General features: G+C 33.9%; 1 protein-coding gene across 1 annotated transcript in view; it reads right to left on the reverse strand.

Annotated features, from left to right (window-relative positions):
• Positions 1-26,461, reverse strand: part of LOC144451530 (ephrin type-B receptor 1-B-like) — a 222,943-nt gene that overhangs the window by 162,123 nt on the left and 34,359 nt on the right. Inside the window, exons 4-5 of the mRNA XM_078142405.1 lie at positions 3,036-3,194; positions 1,292-1,627 (exon numbers count right to left, since the gene is read on the reverse strand). Coding sequence (XP_077998531.1) covers positions 1,292-1,627; positions 3,036-3,194 — 495 coding nt within the window. The remainder of the gene's footprint in view (positions 1-1,291; positions 1,628-3,035; positions 3,195-26,461) is intronic.

Below are 26,461 nucleotides of genomic sequence, written 5' to 3' on the forward strand. Positions count from 1 at the left end.
AGAGCGAACGAACGGACAGACGGACGGACCGACAGACAAACAGATGGCACCCAATTTATTAAGCCCCCTCTGGGAGCTGCCCATTCGGGACTAAAAAGAGGAGTATAATTGCACATCCCAAAGAATAATTTACATATTAAGATTTGTATTTGCATATTAATTAATATATTTGCAAAATGGTGAATATGTAAGTGTCTTCCTCATGGCATGACATGGCAAGTACATTAGTAAACAAGTCATTGAGAATGACATACTCCCCGCTATGATTGGGTTTTAAGGAACTGGCAGTTTATGTTGTCATTTTCAAACCTGGTTAATGTTGTTTGGCCTCATATGGTTGTTTTTGATATCACTACTCTGATCACGCAACAACACTTGTGAACCTAAAACAAACAGACTTAGATATATTGTGTCTGCTCGTTGGACATGGAACATGCCTACTCATGTTGTGTCTCCTCATTGGACATGGGACATGCCTACTCTTCAAGATGACATCATGGAATAAACCATTCAACAATAAAGGATGGGTTGGGTATGGGGGGGACCTGTTCAAGCATGTCTGAGTTATGGCTTTGGACATGAAAACTGCACCAACAAAATGGCTGCCAGGCAGCCATATCGGATTGTATCACAATGAAAATGGATAATTTTATGCACATGTATGCACATGTGCTAATACCACTTTGAATACCATCTGTTCACGCATGTCTGAGTTATGGCTTTGGACATGGAAAAATCGCAAACAAAATGGCTGCCAGGCAGCCATATTGGATTGTATCACGACAACAATGAATATGCACATGTATGTCATAGAACACTGTCCTAATACCAACTTTGAATGAGATCTGTTCAAGCAGGTCTGAGTTATGGCTTTGGACAGGGAAAATTTGCAAACAAAATGGCTGCTAGGTGGCCAAATTGGATTGTATCATAAACAAATTGACATGCATGTGTATGCCATAGTATGTTGCCCCTGTACCAAGTTTGAAAAAAATCGGTCCAGGCATCTCCAAGAAACAGCTGCGGACGGACGGACGGACGGACGAACGGACAGACGGACGCACGGACAGACGGAACCCAATCCATAAGTCCCCGTTCCGGACTTCGTCCGCGGGGACTAAAAAGTTATTTCCATGACAATAGATTAGATTAATGTTTACATGAGGTTATGTTCGGACAATGGGAGATGGCTTGTTTCCAATCTGCGTGTTACTTGTCTGTGAGCAAACACAGTCTGTGTTTTCATCAACACTTACTAAATTGTTCATTCCAATAACACTTGTAAACTCACCTGATTGGGATGTGGTTGCATTGACAACAGCAAACTGTCTATATGCAGAACCATAGTACTCAGACACTCCATTTTCAGAATAAACTCTGAATGTGTACGTCGTATATGAATCCAATCGACTGATGTTGACGGACTTTGTCAATAATTTATCTTTGCCAGGAGAATAATCGACTTTGTAGGAGCAAGGGTCACACACATCATCCACACATTTTTCACACTCTACCTCGTACTTCACATCAGAACGCCCGCCAGATTCCAAAGGACTTTCCCAGGACAATGTCACTACAGATGTTTCACTAACAGTAGCTATCAAGTTGGTAGGACCTGATGGAGGTTCTAAAATAAACAAAAAGACAATAGCTATAGCTTCATATATTAATTGAAAGAATAGCAATTTGTTGAACCCACATTTGATCCACGATCTTATTATCAATAATTATGAAATCTCAAGTTCAAAATTTCAAACAGTGTAACATTTTTACTCAGTGATATTAAACATGAGAAAATATTGAATTTTTTCCTATAATATGAATATGCAAGGTACTCTTTGATTTGTTTTTGACTTTAAGACAACTTGTTTAGAAATTTTGGGACAAAATAACAATAGCGGACATTTTATTTATAAAGTAATGTACTGAGTATTATAAACAGTTATTTAGAATCTGAAGTAAAGTTATGCAAGGTCCTTTACTAATCTACATACCAGTAAAACTGTGACTAGTACATAGTCTTGTACAACCTGTTATTACTAATCTACATACCAGTAAAACTGTGACTAGTACATAGTCTTGTACAACCTGTTATTACTAATCTACATATCAGTAAAACTGTGACTAGTACATAGTCTTGTACAACCTGTTATCTTTTATCACCTAAACAGAAGTACATGTAATTCTCTTTTCATACACCACATTCCCTTAGCCCCTATTACTACCATCACTGTACACTGAGATCGTTTTACCCATTATTTCAGCAATGCCACTACCATTTTCAACCATAGTAGTGACAGTAAAACTTTACAACATAAAACTTTCTTTTTACACCTTTGTCATTGTTTGTTTTTAGCAGCAAGGTTACAACTGGACACATACATAATTTAAACCATGTTAAAATGGGTTTAATCCAAAAAGATATGGAGGTGAAGCCTTCTTAAGTTGTTTTGACGATTCAATGTAATCCATGTCATTTGGACAGATTCAGTCTACTATCAATCAATCAATCACACTGACTCAGTCAGACAATAAAAATCTCATCTGTTCACTGATTTGCCGAAATCAATCTACCCAATATATAACTCATTATGACAAATCATTCTACTTTACAGCAAAAATTGACCAATCTTGAATTTTTTTTAATTTGCTCCTTAATTCCCACAAAGATCTTTATACAGGTATTATATATTCTGTCCCATTTCTTCAAAAGTGTAGCCAATTCTGCATTTTTATCCCCTTTTTTCAAGGACCAATGAAATGCCCTCCAATGACAACACTAATTTGCATAATTATCCTTCTGGGAAATTCCCCAATTGAGCTCATGTTATCAATAGATAGACAAATCAATAATTAAAATTTAATGCAGACTGTGGATCATATGACAGAAATAACAGAAATGTCTACATCAATAGTTCCTAACACAAGCAAATGCAAGTCTGAGAATAAAAATTTCAAATGAAACAAAAACTTGTAACAGAATTGAGATAATAATTAATATTTGGTAGGACTGTGTGATCTGTAGAGATACTTACGTGTACAAGGTTCAGAGACTGGTTCAGACTTGGCTCTATAGTAGTTACTGTGACAAGTACACAGTGATGCTCTACGTTGTGATGAGTAACTATTGAGTGGACATGGCTTGCATCTTTCATTTCCAAATGCTGATGACTTGTATTCTCCTATTTCACATTCTGTTACAGAAAACAAAACAAAATATTTACTTTCCTAGTAATTAAATAAAACTGATATTTTACTTACATATAAAACATTTCAAATATTAACACTCTGACCAAGTAATACATCTAAGTATTGTTTTCATAACACTCTGACCAAGTAATACATCTAAGTATTGTTTTCATTACACTCTGACCAAGTAATACATCTAAGTATTGTTTTCATTACACTCTGACCAAGTAATACATCTAAGTATTGTTTTCATTACACTCTGACCAAGTAATACATCTAAGTATTGTTTTCATTACACTCTGACCAAGTAATACATCTAAGTATTGTTTTCATTACACTAACTACTATGTAGATAGACAAGTCAATCAGAACAGACTATGGCTTTTTTGGAGACATGCTTTGTTTTGTTTTGATTCACAACCTTGACAGAATTATTCAATTTTCCTGTCTTTTCACAAGAGTTACAGGAAGCGTCCTTTGATAAAATAAATTTTTGATAATTCTAACTTCCATGCACAATGTAGGAGTGTATTCTAGTGAGAGATTCAATCCATGCACTATGTAGGAGTGTATTCCAGTGAGAGATTCAATCAAGTCTTGTACCATCTTGGTACATTGGAACAAAATCCAATGAGTCCTTTAGGACACAATTTGATCCTAAAATCAGTTTTGTCTCCGCAATCATGTAATTATCCTCCTGACATTTCCACAAAATCCAATGGCCTCTCTTTCCCAAGCTCTTCTTTTCCCACTAAACTATTCTATTCTAACATGGATAAATGAACCTTTCCGGCCAACATCTCCCCTGTGACATTCTAAAGCCTTTCTCTGTCAACAGAATTTTAACTTCTCTTTCACAAGTGTTATCAATACTGATTTCATAGGTAGGAACAATTCTGTCGGGAAAAGATTTGAAGCAAGCAGTGGAATTGAACCCATTTTGATACTCATTTATCAATGACAATTAGTTGACTTGGAATGTGTACAGACTTTGCACATTAACAAATAAATCTAGAATGAAAACAAAATATTGTGAATTACTAGTAGTAACTGGAATTATAGCAGAATAAACAATTTCAAATATGAAAATATCATTTTGAAAACACCTTCCTATATGTGTATAGCATGGTTCTATTGTACGATTCTGTCAAAATTCCTCCATTTTCAAATTTTGTCAAAATTCCTCCATTTTCAAATTTTGTCAAAATATCTTTATTTGTCAAAAAATCTCTTATTTTCGGATTCTGTCAAAATTTTTCTATTTCAGATTTTGTCAAAATATATCTATTTTCAGATTTTCAAAATGTTTCCATTTTCAGATACTGTCAATTTATTTCCATTTTCAGTAACTGTAACTTGTATTCTGTACATGACATCCAAGAGGCCAAGGCCATACTTTTAATACACTACATGTATATTATCTACTTCTAATTTCACATCAAAATTTAACATGAAAACTACTACAAATTGATCAAAATATAGAGAAATATAGAAAAAAATCCATCTGAACAAAAATGACGAAGATTTACAAAATTTTTGGTCAAAATGCAAATGGTAGAAAGAAATGTTGCATAAAAAATATTAAATTTACATGTTTATTTTGATCAAAATATATACACACACACACACACACACACACACACACACACACACACACACACACACACACACACACACACAAAGAGTAAACATTAAACAAAAAACAAAAATTTGTAAACAAATATGGCCTCTGTCATCTAATCTCAAATCAAACAAGTTTAACCAAAACATTTTGCTTTAAAAGTATAAAAAGTATTAGCACATCATTAGAAAAAATGGCGGGAAATGAGATGGCAGACAAATCTACCTCTCCTGATTCATAATAAAATATAATGCAATAATAAGTACATAGTGCATTACAGAGATGATAATTTATGATGGTGATATATGGAAAGTCCATACAATAACCACTATTACACATCCACTTTACTGAATACCAGACGTTGCTCAGCACGAATTATCTCTCACACCAAATTGATTATACCTCCCTCCATCATAGTCAAATGATGACCCATGTAATAGGCACCAACCAAGTGTTTTTGATGAGTACATGTATGTTTCCTTTGTTTTTGTACTATCTCTACCTATAATGTAAGATATATATTACAGGAGGAGGTTTGGCTGATAAAATATGGTGTTATCACAAAATAACATGCTCTTTGGAAATTAATCTTTTGCAGAACAAATTACACCAACTTTGCATAATTCTCTCAGGTTAGTCAAAGTACATAAGAAATACAAAATGTATCATGATGTAAATGCCCGTTTTTTAGAACAGAATAATATATTTTCACCATTATAAAGCCACAACAGTACACAATGGGTAGAACAGAATAATATATTTTCACCATTATAAAGCCACAACAGTACACAATGGGTAGAACAGAATAATATATTTTCACCATTATAAAGCCACAACAGTATACAATGGGTAGAACACAATAATATATTTTCACCATTATAAAGCCACAACAGTATACAATGGGTAGAACACAATAATATACTTTCACCATTATAAAGCCACAACAGTATACAATGGGTAGAACAGAATAATATATTTTCACCATTATAAAGCCACAACAGTACACAATGGGTAGAACAGAATAATATACTAGATAACAATTACTTTGCTCTATGGTACATTTTTAGGCAATATTTTTAATGAGTCTAATTCACAAACATGAATTGACATTATATAACATACATGTATGGCCATTATAAAAAGATTTCAACATTTTAATCCTATTTTGATTACAGAAACATAATCTGAAATACTTTGAATCACATTATTTTTGTTGGTTTTTCTTAACAGAATTTAAAATATTTTTTATACAAAAATAAGAACTGTTAATTATTTTCATCTAGTTTTAAAATATTGTTGCTAATATAGAAAGTGTGTACCATAATATATTCACTCATTGGATATGACAGATAATAACAATGTAACATTGATCATTATGATTCAATACAAAAAGTCATTTAGTGTCATCAGAAATTGTCAGCATCCATTGTGAGTCAAATATTGAACTTTCAAGATATCTATTAAACTGTGTACTTGGATTTGTTTGAACTGTAAATCAATACACATATCACATTATCAGATTCATTTGATGTATTTTTCAGGATAAACGTTCTAAGCATTGATATACATCGATATTCATCGAATCCCAAATGGTTACTGTTAAAATGTTTTTCACTGCTGCAAATATACTTAGGACTAAAAAAAATAATTGTTTAGTTCCAGTTACCAGACCTCACCTAGCTTTAGTTCCAGTTACCCAACCTCACCTAGCTTTAGTTCCAGTTACCCAACCTCACCTAGCTTTAGTTCCAGTTACCCAACCTCACCTAGCTTTAGTTCCAGTTACCCAACCTCACCTAGCTTTAGTTCCAGTTACCCAACCTCACCTAGCTTTAGTTCCAGTTACCCAACCTCACCTAGCTTTAGTTCCAGTTACCCAACCTCATCTAGCTTTAGTTCCAGTTACCCAACCTCACCTAGCTTTAGTTCCTATCTTTTCACTGCCGACCCTCAACTTCTTCTTAACATATTCAAGGAAAAAATAATAAAATCACAAAAACTGCGAAGTCTCATGAGAAATATTGGATGCTGAAACTGACATCAACTTAAAAAGACAAAAATTATTCTTCCAATCTGTAATGGCTGTACATATGATAAGAATGACTAAACAACACAGAGACCATTTGAGGCCTTAGGCGTAAAAAAAAATTGTTTGGTTCCAATTACATTCAATTTTAAAATAGGTGGGGTAGGTTGATATTTTATTTTATTTTATTATATATTTTTTTCTGTGCGAGCGTCTAGTTCAGGTTTTCCATTGTTTTCCAAATGGTCTCTGTGTTGTTTATTTCTTCCTATCATATGTATGTCCATTACAGATTGGAAGAACAGTTTTATATTGTCTTTTTAAGTCGATGTCAGATTCTGCACCCACTATTTCTTGTGAGACTTCACGATTTTCACAATTTTATTATTATTTTTCTCGAATATGTAAAAAAAAAGGTTAGTGTCGGCATGAAAAACTAGGTGGGGGTTGGGTAACTGGAACCACACAACTTTTTTTATTTGGCCTTAACAAAAACAATTAATTTGGTATTATTTTACTGTCACTTTATGATTTATCCACTAGTCTTTGAATTATTGAACAATATATGAAATTTTATATTATCATATGATTAGAAATAAATATTCTATATTTTGCATAATATGCTTATAATCTTTCTTTGTTCTCTTTGTTCTCCTTTCATCTTGTCATATTTGATGAGTCTCTATAATGTCTGTTTTATCTAAACTATGTAAAACTGGAAATTACAACATACAATGTAAGGTTGTGAATGTTGGAACATTTTATGTCAAATCTAAATGAAATAATTTACTGATCAATCATGTAATTTTACTGGACAATCAATTCTTTGATTTCTTGCAAAATACAAAATATAAAAAAAATGCTTTCTTAAAATTTGAAATAAATTCTAGTCTTCTTTTGTACATGTATATCCTACTACTGTACAATACCATTCCACATGTGTTTGTTACAAAGTGTACAATACCATTCCACGTGTATTTGTTACAAAGTGTACAATACCATTCCATATGTGTCTGTTACAAAGTGTTTGTTAACAGGCAGTAAAAAACCTAAGAGAGTTACAGGCATATCAAAGTGTTACAGACATCATAGTGTTACAGACATATAGTGTTACAGGCATATCAGTGTTACAGACATCAAAGTGTTACAGACATACACATATCAAAGTGTTACAGATACAATGTTACAGGCAACTCAGTGTCACAGCATATCATGGTGTTATAAGTATATCTGTGTGTATATGCATGTGTCTGTATAAACTGTCTACTTTACATACACACACTAACATGTAAACGGTAGCTAGCTGCACATTGTACATAAATAAGACATACCAATTATTTCAATGTCCTTCCCATCCATTTTCCTATAAAGTCAGGCCTTCATCCTTTATTAGTATCCTAAAACTATTAACCCTCTACAAACACAATCCAATTTAATTGAAAAACACTCCAAATTTGGTATTGACAGTTTGTCTTAGCAACAACAGGTGATGACAATGTCATAATAGTGACTGCCATTTCAACTCTGGTACTTTGGCCAAGTGAAAAAAGACAGCAAGTGTTGACACAAAATCTTAAGAAATGAACCTAACTGTAGTTCCATTATATGCCTTGTCTGTTTGGATAAATTCTTAGGACAAATTGAGTTAGTTGAAAGTTAGTTTGATGACAGAAAAGACTTCCGTGTTTTATTGGCAACTACATTACTGTGCAATTGACAAGTTGTCTTTCTCTGCTGTCAACATCAATAAAATCCTTTCATTCCATTTTAAGTGTGAATTGTCTATTGATATGAGTTTAAAGTTAGGATCCTACTCTGGCCAACATTTTCCTCTTCGTGATTTCCTTGACATTCTTTGTATTCCATATTGTCCGAGAAGCTTTCCATGTGTGTCTACTACAAAACAATCCATGTGGCCCAAAACAACCTCTCAACATTAAGCCATGACAAACACCTATATTGAACTCGGTATCAATCACTTCAGGGGACATTTTACATCAATTAAAAAACTCAACAAAGTATAATGACTTCTTCGCTCTGAAATGAGAAGGGTTTGAATAAAACGACATATTTGTGTGCATTATGGCACCATATACATGTATAATACAAGCCATGATGTTTACTAAGTGTCTACTTCTAAATGAGAAGGCTTGACAACTACTTGTATGGTCAGCAAAGTACTTCCATTGTTGTCACACCTGCTTCAACTTCCACCATTTTTCACAAGCCTGTGTTATCAGAGCAGACAAGTACATGATGGGTTTTGTGTAACTTTCACATTACACTACTGTAACTGATTTGTAGAATTATTGTCTTTTCAACTGTGATGGTAATAGTCCCACTATAGTTTTGAAACAATATCAAAGACATTAATCAATACATAAAAATGAAAAATACTGCAAATGACGTTGTAGCACAACTGTATAGTTTTTAACATTTTTTATCCATACTAGTCCATATAACAATAGGTGTTCATTTGCTGAATGACTATCCAACATTGTTGCTATCTTTGCGATATATACAATCGTTTGGTAGTTGCAATGGGCGTGGTCATGTTGCTAGATATATTTTCACACATTTCTTAATGTTTTTTTCACTTGTGTATGAATTCCTGAATTTATCTTTGCAATATTGTGATCATTTGGCTTGTTGCTAGGCACATTTGCATACATTTTTTGAATGTTTATTCATTTGTCTTTCAATTCCTGTTATCTTTGCAATATACATGATTATTTGGCTGTTGTTATGTGCATGGTCTTGTTGATAGGCAAATTTACATAAGTTTTTCAATGTTTGTTCAATTGTCTATTAATCCCTGTTATCTTTCTGAAATACACTACCGTTTGGTTGTTGCTATGGGTGTGGTCATGGTTGCTAGGGATATTTGCATACATTTTTGAATGTTTACTCACTTGCCTACCAGATGATGTTGTTATTTGAGCAAAATATACTGCCATTCAATTGTTGCTAAGGGCGTGGTTATGGTTGCTAGGGCCAATTGTGTCAAAATATTTTGAGGAAATCTGCAGAATAACACTTCTAGATATATAACACCAAGTTTCAGTCTCACTGACCAAGTACTTTTTGAGATATAAATTTTTGACCAAAATTCACATTTTTACACCTAATTTGCATATTACTGATGAGATCATTATATGCTTAATATTTCTTCATCTATACACCCACAGATGCATCCCTGTTAAATTTCAACCCAATCTGCTCAATACTTTTGGAATTATAGGTTTTTGACCAAAAAGACACATTTTTAGCCCTAATATGCATATTACTAAGGGAATAATCATGTCATGAAGAAATCTTAATTTACTCACATTTAAGAATGTTCCCACCAAATTATCTGCCAATCTGCCAAAAATCACATTTTTTGACCCAAAACCCACATCTCTGATGCAATCATTTTCATTTGAACAATTTCCCAACTACACAGCAGAAGTATTAACATGACCACCAAATATCAAAGCAATCAGTCCAGCAGTTTTTTACTTTAAGTTGTTTATACACATACATCCACACACACAGACAGACAGACAGACAGACAGAAAGACACTTTGCCATGCCTATAGCACTAGTGACTACTGAACCTTTGGTTCAGTCGTGCTAAAAATTGATGAAGTAAAATTGAGCAATGGTGTTGTAGCACGACTGTACATCTTTTTTGTTTATGTTAATCAGGTTGGCTATCCAGTTCTGTTACCTTTACTGTATATGCTATCATGTGGCTGCTGATATAAGCAAGGTCATGTTGCTAGGCATATTTGCATTCACTTTTTGGATCTTTTATCCACTTGCCTGACCAGCCCTGTTATTATCTTGGTGACATATTTTGAATGTTTATTGATTTGCCAATTAATTTCTGTTCCTATCTTTGCAATAAACACCACCATTTGGCTGTTGCTATGGCCATGGTCTTGTTGCTAAGGATATAGGCTATAGGCATCACCATTAAATTTCACCCCAATCTGTTCAGTAGTTTTGAAATTATAGATTTTTGACCAGACACATTTTTAGACCTAATTTGCATATCTCTGACAGCATCTTCATGTCATGACCAATTCTTAATCCAAACACCCCTAAGAACCTTCCCATCAAACATCAGTCCAATCTGCACAGTAGTTTTTAAACTATAGATTTTTGACAATGATGGGATCATCATGTTATGAACAATTCTTAATCAGCACACTATTAAGAACATGCCCACATTTTGCCTTGAAATTTCTCAACTAGACACCACAAGTAATGTCCCAACCAAAACCAAAGCAATCTTATTCATACTAAATCTGAGAATCCTAAAGACGTTCTTTTTTGCACAGAAATAAACTTTTTTTTTCATCTTTAATAGAGAAACCCTGTATCACAAAATATCAGAGAACACAATTCATCTGTCATTGACAAAATAATTACAGTTTTTTTGTTTTTTGTTGATGTGATATGAGCCCTCAAGTAAGACGATGAGTATGAATTGAAAGAGATTTACCATAACACTCACAGCCTGTGTAAGATATCAATATTTTCTGAGTGACTCAAAGAAAACCAAATATTGACTGCATTCCAAACCAATATACTTGTATACCCATGTATAACTTCTATAACATTACTCTCCCGTAACTCCTAAGCCATTCGCAAATATTACAGTTTTACAATGATGAAAACTACTAAGTTATCACAAGCTGAATTGCAAATGATCTCATTTGAATAACATGCAAATGATCTACTTTGTTATGCATAATTAAAATGTACCATTATGACTCTTGCATAAAATACAAGAAACTGAGCATTCTGAATCTCAAAGTTACTTTTTTTTTAAATTTCATTTTTTCAAAATTTACTTTTGGCTCAATTGAAACATATATTAAGAATGCATCAAAGTGAATCTGCTGTATTCCACGTTATTGTCGATCTCATTCCATTTTGTTATTATACCATCTCGTCCATCATTGTCAAACCTTTCCCTTTCCTAGCTTTATTTCCTCTCAGCTGAGTTCCTCTTTCATATCCTTTAAACGATGCGTGCTGTGCCTGCTTTATGACATTCCCGTTGTTCCGTCACAACTTATTTCCGTTTAGAAAATTGACATGACTATGTATATTTGTGGAAGACAAGAGATTTCTCATGATGTATGGTTTTAATTTGTCTTCCATTACCCATTAGAAAAGAAGATGGCTAGGTCAGTGTTTGTTGTAATAAAAACATATGTACATGTATTTGTCATTTGGTGGGGTCCTCCATCTATACCTAAATTTTGACAGCTATAACAAGATATTAAGTTATCAAACTACACTACATATAAGTTCAAATATTCTATGCCCATTGAATCACGACTCAAGTATGAACACATTAAAATCAAAGCTTACTCAGGAAATTATTAAAATGGTACAATTTGGGTGGTATAGACATTTGCAACAGAGAGAAATTACCACTCTTCCATGGTCACATATCAAGGGACTTGCTCTAACAAACGCTAGCATCATAAATATTCAACTTTCAACAATCAATGTCTGTTTGGTCGCCATCTCAGCTATTCACATGTGTTAACAGATGGACAATAAACTCGCTAGTTTTCATCAAAAATTCATTTCTAGGCTATATTGCCACTATTGTCACTGGCTTGTCGGTCAACTCACACTGCACTAATATTTCTCTATTAGGAATTTATTGTAAACAGGCAACATACAATATAGTTGCATTCAAAGCATTTATCACAAGCAAAAGATTCAAATACATTTTCTACTCTAAATCAAGCAGCTCAAAACTTGAGGAAAAATAGCGCCAATAGCATTGTAGTACAACTGTATATATTTTGGCTGTTGCTATGGGCATGGTCATGTTGCTAGACATATTTGCATACATTTTGTGAATGTTGGTAGGCATATATGCATACATTTTTTGAATGTTACTCACTTTGTTACTCATTTTGCGCGCACCAAAATCGTAATAAGGATTTTTAATTCTTACTACAATGAAATCAAGAGTGGCAATGCTATTTGCAAATCACATATTTTGACCCAAATCACACACCTGTGATGCTATCATTTCGCTTCGAACAATTTCCTATCTAGTATAGACACCAAACAGAATGTCCCCACCAAATACCAAGGCAATCGGTCTGGCAGTTTTTAAGTTTAAGTCATTCACACACACACACACACACACACACACACACACACACACACACACACACACACACACACACACACACACACACACACACACACACACACACACACACACACACACACACACACACACACACACACACAGGGACAGACACTGCACCTATACACAGACAGACAGACGGACAGACATCACACCATGCCTATAGCACTACTGAACCTTATCAGTTCAGTTGTGCTAAAAAATGTTATCACACATAAAATTAATTTCAAATATTTGAACACTTTCCTTTCTTGATTATTTTAACCTCAATCTTCATTTCAATGAACAATTCAAATTTTTGCACTTAACAAATATTTGAATTTACAAATTATTAAGACAAGAGATCATGGTAGAGTGCAGATTGCAGACTGTAAGACAATAGATCATGGTAGAGTGCAGATTGCAGACTGTAAGACAATAGATCATGGTAGAGTGCAGATTGCAGACTGTAAGACAATAGATCATGGTAGAGTGCAGATTGCACACTGTAAGACAATAGATCATGGTAGAGACTAGAGTGCAGATTGCAGACTGTAAGACAAGAGATCATGGTAGAGTGCAGATTGCAGACTGTAAGACAAGAGATCATGGTAGAGACTAGAGTGCAGATTGCAGACTGTAAGACAATAGATCATGATAGAGTGCAGATTGCAGACTGTAAGACAAGAGATCATGGTAGAGTGCAGATTGCAGACTGTAAGACAATAGATCATGGTAGAGTGCAGATTGCAGACTGTAAGACAATAGATCATGATAGAGTGCAGATTGCAGACTGTAAGACAATAGATCATGGTAGAGTGCAGATTGCAGACTGTAAGACAATAGATCATGGTAGAGACTAGAGTGCAGATTGCAGACTGTAAGACAGTATGTGAAAAGTAGCAGAGTACTCTTGTCGTCAAGAGAAACGTACGTGACAACGTATACTCAGCAATATTAAACTAATACACCAAATTCAGGAAATGTATTTTTTCTAAATGAGATAGCCTAACCTATAAAGAAGTTAATGTAAGGAAACTTAGTTATACAGCTAATGAAAGTAATCAAGGAATTCCAGGCAACCCACACTAATAATATCAAGTGTCAGTGTAAAAACATATATTGGCTCTGACAGTTTCTATTTATTCGTTCAGTTTTATGACTGCCCTCTATGTTAAGCGTAATGATGGGAAACGAGTTTTAGTCAAATGCAAGCAGCACGTAGTTGACAAAGGTACATTAAGAAACTGCTGCACATCTGAAGATATATGGTTATGGGGCACAGTAATGAGCACTGCGTTACAAATGAGATGTGCACAGACCATGACTCGCATACCAAATAAGGAAATCACGACAGAGATCATGAACAGCACTTTAAACTTGGGATATTGTCTCTCGTTTCTCTCTTCTCACGATTCTTACCAGTACAAGCTACTACACTTTTTCCAATCTGCGAAAGTAAAATCTACCTGAGTTTTCCAGAATTTAAAGTATTTTCCAAAGACCACTAATGTATGTATCAAACAACACAAGTACAAAATGTACATTTTGATTTTCCCAATGATTAACATTAAACACAAACCCTTGAATTTCCCTGTCCTTGTTACGAAGACCAAGATATTCCAACAAGATTATATTAATACAAAGATTTAAACAGTGACAAAATGTTGTGTAGTGAGCAAAAGTCTAATTTTCAAAATCTACTAAACTTAGGAATAATTAGCAATGTAATATTTCCTATTTACAATGTGTACTACAACAATATGTTGATTTTCAAAGTGAAACACAATTACCTTGAACAAAACATTTTTCATCTACATTCCACCCCTTAATATGTCTAATGTAGTGTTGTATTTTCTACATTCTAACTCTTAATATGTCTAGTGTAGTGTTGTATTTTCTACATTCCACCCCTTAACATGTCTAGTGTAGTGTTGTATTTTCTACATTCTACCTCTTAACATGTCTAGTGTAGTGTTGTATTTTCTACATTCTACCTCTTAATATGTCTAGTGTAGTGTTGTATTTTCTACATTCTACCTCTTAACATGTCTAGTGTAGTGTTGTATTTTCTACATTCTACCTCTTAACATGTCTAGTGTAGTGTTGTATTTTCTACATTCTACCTCTTAACATGTCTAGTGTAGTGTTGTATTTTCTACATTCTACCTCTTAACATGTCTAGTGTAGTGTTGTATTTTCTACATTCTACCTCTTAATATGTCTAGTGTAGTGTTGTATTTTCTACATTCTACCTCTTAATATGTCTAGTGTAGTGTTGTATTTTCTACATTCTACCTCTTAACATGTCTAGTGTAGTGTTGTATTTTCTACATTCTACCTCTTAACATGTCTAGTGTAGTGTTGTATTTTCTACATTCTACCTCTTAATATGTCTAGTGTAGTGTTGTATTTTCTACATTCTACCTCTTAATATGTCTAGTGTAGTGTTGTATTTTCTACATTCTACCTCTTAACATGTCTAGTGTAGTGTTGTATTTTCTACATTCTACCTCTTAATATGTCTAGTGTAGTGTTGTATTTTCTACATTCTACCTCTTAACATGTCTAGTGTAGTGTTGTATTTTCAACTTGTGACAGAACTGTCCAAATATTCAAACATAATTTGTTGATTCCAACAAAATCTTTCTCTGGCAAGTAAAAAAGAAAGAGAGTCTTTTTGCTTGAGGGAGTGAAAACTAAAGATCACTGTTCTATACATGTAGGTATGTATTGACTCAGAAGAAACACCAGCTCAACACACAAATTGGCTTACAACAATACATTGCTTTGCTATACAAACAGTTAGCTGGAAGTCAAAGACAGAAATGAGCAGAATAAGACACAACAAAGGAATTCCCAACGATCATAAGAACGGCTGAGAAATAACTCTAGGCAATATGGTTTGTTTGTTGAAAAATGTTCCACAGTACCTACATGTATATATATCTAAGGGCTATATTGAGAATTTATTTGAAAAACAAACTTTCAGCATTTTACTCCAAATAGGATAGTAATGTTGGTTTATATTAGTTTGTTGACACACTAAGATAATGAAACAAATTCATAATGCTCAGCTGCATCCCTAGTTCACATTTGCATATTGCTATTTTGGCCAACAGAGATTTACAGTGTCAGCATCCAGCTAAAAAATGTGAAGCATTCATGAAAGCAGAATGACTACTTCTTTTTCTCCCTGGTATTTCATCGTATTGTGTTCAGGCATATCAGAAACATGATGAACTTAAAGCACCCTGTAAAAATGTCACTTATTTCAGGTAACACTATTCTTTCTTTCATATGTTACTGGATAAAGTATCAAAATAACACATCAAGAAGATTAGGTTGTGTATTTTATCTGATAAAGTGGGCTTTCTTAAAAGCATACCACTTTCTGAGTTACTACAACTTAGCGACATATTCTATACAGATACTATGACTAGACTACTGCACTCTGTACTCTGTAGTCTTTGCTTATAGCACTGTAAAAACTGTTGTAGTTTCATCCCGATTTAGTTTGACATAAAACAGGATAAGCTTGTTTCACTGGACACCAATATTCTCAAGTACCTTACTTTAAGTACATTTGGTGGCTCAAGCCAAGCTTTGGCAGCTTGATCAACAATCAAAACAAGACCCAGACATCGATCCCCAAAATAGGGAACACAACACCAAGGGTTTTTTTGTTCGTCTTGTCATGGGTATACACATGTACAATCAGTCTGTCTTTTAGTCAGGCTTAACATTAGCATGACTGCATCTGTTCCAACTGACAAAGAGAACTGAAAAGCGTTTTATACGGTACCTATATGGTTGAATTCGACTGAATATAATTAGTCTAAAACGCTGTCAGGTTAAACAATCACAGAATTCCAAATATCTAAACAATTTTTGTATTTACAAGAAACGTCAAAGCTCTGAAATGAAACTTAGACACATATCAATTTATAGTAATTGTAAACAACGCTTGTGACTTACATATGTAGAAAAATATCAATTTATAATAATCGTAAACAACACTTGTGACTTAGAAACATATCAACTTACAGTAATCGCAAACAACACTTGTGACTTAGAAACATATCAACTTACAGTAATCGCAAACAACACTTGTGACTTAGAAACATATCAACTTACAGTAATCGCAAACAACACTTGTGACTTAGAAACATATCAACTTACAGTAATCGCAAACAACACTTGTGACTTAGAAACATATCAACTTACAGTAATCGTAAACAACACTTGTGACTTAGAAACATATCAACTTACAGTAATCGTAAACAACACTTGTGACTTAGAAACATATCAACTTACAGTAATCGTAAACAACACTTGTGACTTAGAAACATATCAACTTACAGTAATCGTAAACAACACTTGTGACTTAGAAACATATCAACTTACAGTAATCGCAAACAACACTTGTGACTTAGAAACATATCAACTTACAGTAATCGCAAACAACACTTGTGACTTAGAAACATATCAACTTACAGTAATCGCAAACAACACTTGTGACTTAGAAACATATCAACTTACAGTAATCGCAAACAACACTTGTGACTTAGAAACATATCAACTTACAGTAATCGCAAACAACACTTGTGACTTAGAAACATATCAACTTACAGTAATCGCAAACAACACTTGTGACTTAGAAACATATCAACTTACAGTAATCGCAAACAACACTTGTGACTTAGAAACATATCAACTTACAGTAATCGCAAACAACACTTGTGACTTAGAAACATATCAACTTACAGTAATCGCAAACAACACTTGTGACTTAGAAACATATCAACTTACAGTAATCGTAAACAACACTTGTGACATAGAAAAATGAATTTATCGTAATCGGAAACAATGATTTACATTGAAAACAACGAGCAACTTAAAACAGTCATTGCAAGCAAATCACATTTCATCGTTATTTTCTCTCTTGAACTTAAATTTGTTTGTGCGACAACTGTATTTTTGATATCATTATTTATTTTTGATATCATTATTTTTACAGGAGTCTGCAAAACATGCAAGACCTTGTATTTGTGGTCAAGTGTTGAAAGATGACATTAAGGCTTTTAGCAGGTTTCAAAATCACTAGAGCAATTAATTAGAGATCACAGAATATTCAGACTCAATTTGCATGTCATGAGGGATGTGGCAAGCATTTCAATATCAGTCCCAGACTTAGTGACTATGCATAACATTTCAATATGAGTCTGACTTAGTGACTATGTTTAACATTTTAATGAGTCCCAGACTTAGTGACTATGTTTAACATTTTAATGAGTCCCAGACTTCGTGACTTTGTATAACATTTCAATAAGTCTTAGACTTAGAGACTATGTTTAACATTTCAATATGAGTCTCAGACTTAGTGACTATGTTTAACATTTTAATGAGTCTCAGACTTAGTGACTATGTTTAACATTTTAATATGAGTCTCAGACTTAGTGACTATGTTTCACATTTTAATGAGTCTCAGACTTAGTGACTATGTTTAACATTTTAATATGAGTCTCAGACTTAGTGACTATGTTTCACATTTTAATGAGTCTCAGACTTAGTGACTATGTTTAACATTTCAATATGAGTCTCAGACTTAGTGACTATGTTTAACATTTCAATATGAGTCTCAGACTTAGTGACTATGTTTAACATTTTAATGAGTCTCAGACTTAGTGACTATGTTTAGCATTTCAATATCAGTCTCAGACAACAAGGAAACTTCCAAAGCAAACAAAATTAGCATTGTCATCATCATCTGAGAGCAATAGAATGATACTAAAAATATAAATATGTTGGCCAAAACTTCGATAATTAGATTGTTTGCTATTTCAAAAGGAAGAGATGGTGAGCTGCCATACTCCTTTAAGTTTACTGATGGTGAGCTAGCATACTCCTTTAAGTTTATTGATGGTAAATTACACTGTCATTATGATTTAAAGATCATAATACACAGTTGTTAATTCATTTGCCAGTTACTGTTTTTCTCTCAGTCGTCTATGTTTATACAAACGATCAGATGTTGCTGTCATGAGGAAAGAAGGCAAACGATCAGATGTTGCTGTCATGAGGAAAGAAGGCCATAATAAGGTTAAGACTTTAAATACAGGAAATGAGTCTACTATCAACTATTTCTACACTACCAGTTGCCTTTAACATCATTATACTCATATATTAATTGGCAAATTTTCAAAAATGTTGACAAGGTGGTTGACACAGTACAGTATAAATTAGGATGAAACTGACATGCACTCTTCAAATTCCATATAATTTGGCACATACATTAACCTAAGAAAGCATGCTTGTACAAAAAAAGCCTGTTACCATAGTTTTTTTAGTTTAATGAGTTATTTGCATAATTAGTGATTCCCTTACCTGGGAGGCATTCAGTTTAAATCTGGTTTTAAAAAGCTATATGCATTTGAATGAAAGATTGTCAAGTTTTAAACACTTCGTTACCAGGGCAACTAGAAATGTGTGTGTTGTTTGTGCTCACAGATCTTGGACTTTGCTAGGATATTTTCCCTAGATTCAATACGAAAAGTCATCAATCTTTGATAGAACTAACATTAATTTAATGCTAGCCTGACCTTATATTGTTATACAAACAAAAGAAAGCCTGCTCCATTGACAGAACATTACATTGTCTAATAACAAGTTGTACAATAATTCCTGTTTTGTACCACTACTTGTATAATCCTTATCTCTACTTGGCAAGCCTCTACAGTTTACAGCAACTGACGACTGTACAAGTACAAGTTACAAGTGTTATTCATATCATATATAAACACAAAACACAGAGAAATCATTGCAGGCACTCATATCAACACCTAAATGTCTGCCAACACAACACTTCATGACTGAGTGATGAAATTTGATTTGAATTGAATCTTGTGCCGACAAAGTCAGAAATTTGATTTGAATTGAATCTTGTGCCGACAAAGTCAGAAATTTGAAGTGAAAGTTAACAACACTACTTTTGTTTCAAAATTAGCATTTGAGAATTCAATTTGAAGTTTGACATGAAAAAAGTTTGCTACAATCTAGAAATTATTTTCTTATAGTTAGTACTATGCTACAAAAGCTTTGTCTTAGGTTTCCTTTCAAATTACCATCACAATATATGAAATGTGCATATTTCACCAGATTTTGCCAGCTGAAACTTTAGAAAAAGTTGTGGAAAAGATTGAGACCAAGTTTTAGGTGAGTTGTGATGTCATGTAACACTGTAAGAACATATCATCATCAAATGATGTTGATTTTACTACTATCTCTAATCATAACAACACCAAACAATTAGCCACTTTTACTATGTTTTTATGTCTCCTGACAAGTGCTTCACAGATGCTTTCCCAAACTGTAATTACAAGAGAGGCATATAGTGTCTCATATGTTTACCATTTGTAAGCTAAATTGATAATGATACAACTGCATTGGACCATCACTTCACTTCAATTATATCTTTCTTAAGTTCAAGCTTTTACCTAAAAAAAAAGGTAATGTCCAAACACAGAAATGTGGAACTCTCCATGCACAATTAGAAAACAGTGAAATAACGGTTGACTCCAGTAGTCTCAGTCTACCTCCTACACAATCATTCTACAACACAGAATGGTTGAGATGACCTTTGACCTCCTATGAGTGTGTCCTTTGTGGCGTAGTCTGGCCCGAGTACAACCGCTGATGAGTAATACAGTATTGATAAAGTTGGTGTGTGAAATGGAAGACTACTTCCACACTGAACAAACAACTTCCTCTAAAACCCACACAATTATATCTTTCTTCAACAATGGCCACTGTTTTCTGTTCACTGACTAGAACTGAATCATAATATTAGTTACTGACAAAATAATACAAGGGTAGGCACACTATCCCACATAGTTTATTTTACAACTGTTGAATTTGAAAACCTACCTATCTATCTGGGGGTGGGGTGGGGGGTTACACATTCACATAGTTACTAATTTTTTTTTTATTCTTTTGATTATATTATTTCATTTTTCAGTGTACTGTAGGCATTGCACAAACTATGGATGAAGCACTCACCCAAACATTTGATTCAAACTAATCTTCTGAGATAATATTTCAACCCACGCGCCTATCAAATTTGAAATAAGATCAGTAAATGAATGAGTGATACTATTTGTATGAAGTAGTAACGATCTAAAAAGTGTAAAAGTTGACTTGTTTTTGAAGCTGTAGAAAAGATAAACATAGACTGTACATGTACTAATAATCCAAATAACTGAGCCCTGACGATTCCACCATACCTAAGATTTGCCTTTGATAATGAAAGACCATATTTTGTGAGATAACTGTGCCCTGACAATTCCACCATACCTAAGATTTGCCTTTGATAATGAAAGACCATATTTTGTGAGATAACTGTGCCCTGACAATTCCACCATACCTAAGATTTGTCTTTGATAATGAAAGACCATATTTTGTGAAAACTTTGATGGAGTCATGATGGGTGAATGGTTAGCGTGACCGGCTTGGAATCTACAGGTTGCAGGTTCGAGCCCCGTTGCTGCCTGCTGTTTGTTTCTGAGTGGCTAAAGTCCTTGGGCAAGATTTGAACCACGACTGTGTCTCAGTCAACCCAGCTGTATAACTGGGGACCTGGTAGGATGTAGGTTGCAATGTGAATCCTATGCGCTTAAATGGCTGCAATGGATTGTATGCTCCCCGGGGAGTTGAGGAAGACTAAAGGGCCGTTGTGCTGTTCTGATCTGAGCCAGGGCCTAGGGGTAATAATTGTAAAGCACTTTGAGCACGGAGTGGGAAAGCGCTATATAAGAAACCAACATTATAACTTGGAGAAACATTTCCATTTCAGATTTGAAAACAATTTTTGAGTTCTGATAATTTTCCTTCACAAAATGATTGAAAATAAATATTTGTGATTGCCTGTGTTTGGCATATTGACCTTCTTCAAACAAACCATAGACCTTAATATCAATATTCAACTAACTATCACCAGATATTGTCACATCATTCTCAAGTCCTACTCTCTTTTTGAAATACTAAACTGCAGATTTGAGTTCAATTCTTTTTCTTCACAAAATGCTATTTGTATTCACAACAGATGAACATGCAAATGTATCTTTCAACAGTTATATTCTACAACTTACAACAATTTCTCATAGCGTTTCTTTTACATGTTCTTACTTACATTTGCTAGTTCCCTCTTCTTTTTTCTTAAATCACAATAAAATTTTGGAAAATATTGTTCAAAAAATTTATTAAAATATTAGCAAACAAGCCTTCAATTGTTCTGTCAAATACTGAAATTCTATGTACATAAAATCACTGTTTAGAAAGTCCTAGGACGGCCACTTTACATATTTTTAGTCCATTTTCACAGCTGGTATGACATTATTAATTTAGATCAAATTTATTTTAACTAAAAACAACATTTTAGCCAATTCTGATGGTATACCCAGCATATAGTAGTTTTTTAGGAACATGAATGTTTGTAATATAAATATTTTGTTCATTTGTGATGTCAATAAACAATCAACACATTTTTTTTTTACCAAAATTGTCTTATTTTAAGCCAAACTTTCATTGTGAATGTGACATTGAATGTGTGTACAGTACATTGTATATTTGCAAGTATGATGAAGAAAATTTATTGTCCAGTAAAATGATATTTAATTTTCAAAGATTAGACAATTCAAAGTATTTTTATATCAATTTTATTACCCAACTTCGTAACACAGGTGTGTATTATTATGGTTGCTATATGTACCATATTATACAAAATTTGAAGCTTGCATTTTTAAGATACAGCCTAGTTACCTAAAATCATTCATTATGCAAATTTTTCATTAAAACTGTAAGCTATATCAACAAATGTTACAGGACATATTCGCTTTGTTATGGTTAACATAAGTACTAAATGATATTGAAATTCAAGAATGCATTCTTATGATATATCTTAATCACCAAAAATGATTAATTATGCAAATTATTCATTAACGCTGTAAGGTACATCAACAATTTTTAAAGGACAAATGTATGTTGTTATGTTTAACTAATATACTAAATTATATTGAAATTGAAGTATGCAGTCTTAAGATATTGCATAATTAGTTGATTTCATTAATATGCAAATTTCCATAATTAACATTCAGATCGAGCTCAAAAACTAATCAGGTCTAGCCATTACCCCAAACATTATATGTACTAAATTTCATTATAATTGAGCCAGCCATTTTTAAGAAAATGGTCACACACACACACACACACACACACACACACACACACACACACACACACACACACACACACACACACACACACACACACACACACACACACACACACACACAGCCTTTCAAGGTCAAAGGTCAGGGGTCTTAAAAGAAAGCTCATATTTGATAACATGGGTGTAGGCACTTGAATGAAGTCACTACGTATTACACTTCCAAAGTTATGATGCATAATGTGAAATTTAACAACAAATATGGCCACCACTCGGCCATATTTGATTCTGTCACAAAAGAAAGTGATGTGCATATGTCTCACATAGTATGTTACCTTTCTGACGATTTTCGTATCAGACTTTCCAACAATTTAAAGAATCATCTGAACAAGTTATTATTAATTAAAGTTTGGTTGAAATCAGTTGGTGCATGCCAGAGATATAGGGGTGAACGCATGTACACACACACACGCACGCACGCACGCATGGATGGATGGACAGATGGACGGAACCCAATGTACAAGTCTCCTCAAGGTGGTGCTTGTTTGGGAGTATTAACTCATTTGGTAACTAAAAAATGGTCATCTTTGTACTTGGGAATATCAAAATCAAAAAATTTGCAATGACAAAAATTTTCAGAGTAACAGTATTTCTAGAATGTTGTCATGTCATTACTCTATGCTAACAGCATCCTGTCACTTCTAATAACTGTCACTTCTAATTACCAAATCAATGGTAGCAGGAAAACCATAACAAAATTATCATTCCACAGTCACCAGTAAAGACAACCAATCCATCTTATTAAACCACAGTTCTTCCTAGACCACCATGAAACCACGAAATTCTGAAAATCTACGGAAGTTTAATGGGAATCATGACATAAATTTACCATCAGAATAAAGCTTTGTTACTGCAGTACTTCTGGCTACACCTTCACGGTTTAATAACTCACAATAGTAAGGTTCACAATTCTGCTTTGTTCTTCTTCTTCCTTCCCTCTGTACATTTACAATGAGAATATAATGAAATAATGTCCACCTTTCCCACCAAAAAAGACATCAATCAAACAAACCTACTTCCCCCCAATTTGCGTGTTTGCATACAAAGTCATCAGGTCACATGAGTCCAAATTGAACCCTCAAATTTGCCTGCTTATGTACAAAGTCATTGGGTCACACAAGTCCAAACTGTAGACTCCACAATTCCTCCATGCATCTTTCATGAGCAGCACATAGTTGTCATGGTAATGATAGGTGGCAGCTGGTTGACAGTGTTCTGAATCAACCAAATGTATAAAAGTGTATTCAACAACATGTTCACAACAGAGTATTCCAATGACATTTTCAAGACAGAGTTTTCCAATGACATTTTCAAGGCAGAGTATTCCAATGACATGTTCAAGACAGAGTTTTCCAATGACATTCTGCTGCAGAAATACTTGAGTGATACATACAATACCATTTTAAGTTAAGGTTTTATAATTAGCTTTCACTAACATTTTAAAACATTCTCAAAAAGGTACATCTTACTGAAGAAAGAATTCACCTGTGACCATTACATGTACGTCCTTAACCATTATAGTGTGTAGTGCCTACCTCCAAATACCTTCACCTTAAGTGTCTAAAATACCAAATCACCCATGACATTGAAAGATACCACTTGTACCAGCCTTCAACCACATCAAAACAAGACTGTTGTAACTTCTCCATTTCTTAGTTGTTACTTTGAAGTAATTCAACTTTAAGTGACGATCCTAAATTTCATATTCACCTAGCAAAGTGGATTACATGTATTTGCGCACTATCTTGAAAGATATTGATTTGATTAAAGTACTAGAGAGACCATTTCATTATACGTCACAAAGTCACATTATTGAGGATATATATGCAACAAATCAGCATAAACTAGTGAGTTGATTGACAGACAATTATCACTGACATCTTAGAGTCAGTCAAATGTGATTCAAGATGGCAATATGACTATAAACTGATCACTTGTAAATCACATTTCACATTACACTCAGAATATGAATAGAGTTATAAATCTTAACAAAGAAGGATAAAAATATCAATTTTCTGGTTTGAAAGACTCGGCCAGGAAATGTGTATGACTGTGGGTTGGATTGAGTTCATCTGTGTGTGTCTGTGTATGTTTCTTACCATGACATGTTGACAGATTCTGGCTACATGCCTATACTAATAGTGTTTCATTAGCAAGGAGGTGCCAACCATGTAAAACACAAGGAGGTACAATGGAGGTGCCAACCATGTAAAACACAAGGAGGTAGGTGCCAACCATGTAAAACACAAGGAGGTAGGTGCCAACCATGTAAAATACAACAACTCACTAAGTCACAGGAATTTTGTACAATAGCCACACAATAGATTCTCACCATGTTAATTTATATCTTAATTAAAATCTGTCTAAGAGAACGCTGACTCAGTGACAGAGACAGAGGAACTTGTTCAGACTTGAGCTTTCAGAACACAACAGAAATCTACATACCCCTAAGAATGTTCCCACCAAACTTCAGACCAATCTACCCAGTTTTGGAGTTTAAGCTTTTTCACAAAATTAACATCTCTCAAATCACTGGCAGTTTTTGAGTTTAAGTCATCCACACACACATACACACAGACAGACAGACAGACAGACAGACAGACAGACAAACAAACAAACAGACAGGTAGACAGACACCACACGACACCACACCACACCACACCACACCATGCCTATAGCACTACTGAACTTTATTAGTTCAGTTGTGCCAAAAAAGGATTTGACATGCATATATCCCACATGATATGTAACCTTGCCACATTTGAAAGAAATGGATAGTGCATGTCAGAGAAATGATGTATGATGTATTTTGGACAGATGGACAAGCCCATCACAATAGATATCCACAACATTTTTTGGAAAAGGTTTCAGAGGTAATGCCTGCAGAGTACTAACGTTAAAACATGTAATACAACGTAGATTGTAAGTATGAAATATCTTTATACACTAGTCTTAGAGCTACTGTGTATTTTTAAAATCTATTTGCACTCAAGTTTAAGTTTCCACCCAGATTTAAAGTAATATTGCACCATACACTACAGCTCTATTCATCTGATTTCATTCATTTATGTACTTCGAAAAAAAAAATTGTTTCAATAATTATTTTTGCCATTGTGACTTTGTGTTATGTTGTTTTGATTGGCTACCGGACTACAGCATACAGTACTACTATGAATTGATAATTATCAATAA

Source organism: Glandiceps talaboti, chromosome 21, assembly GCF_964340395.1.
Source record: "Glandiceps talaboti chromosome 21, keGlaTala1.1, whole genome shotgun sequence".
Taxonomy (NCBI): Eukaryota; Metazoa; Hemichordata; class Enteropneusta; family Spengelidae; genus Glandiceps; species Glandiceps talaboti.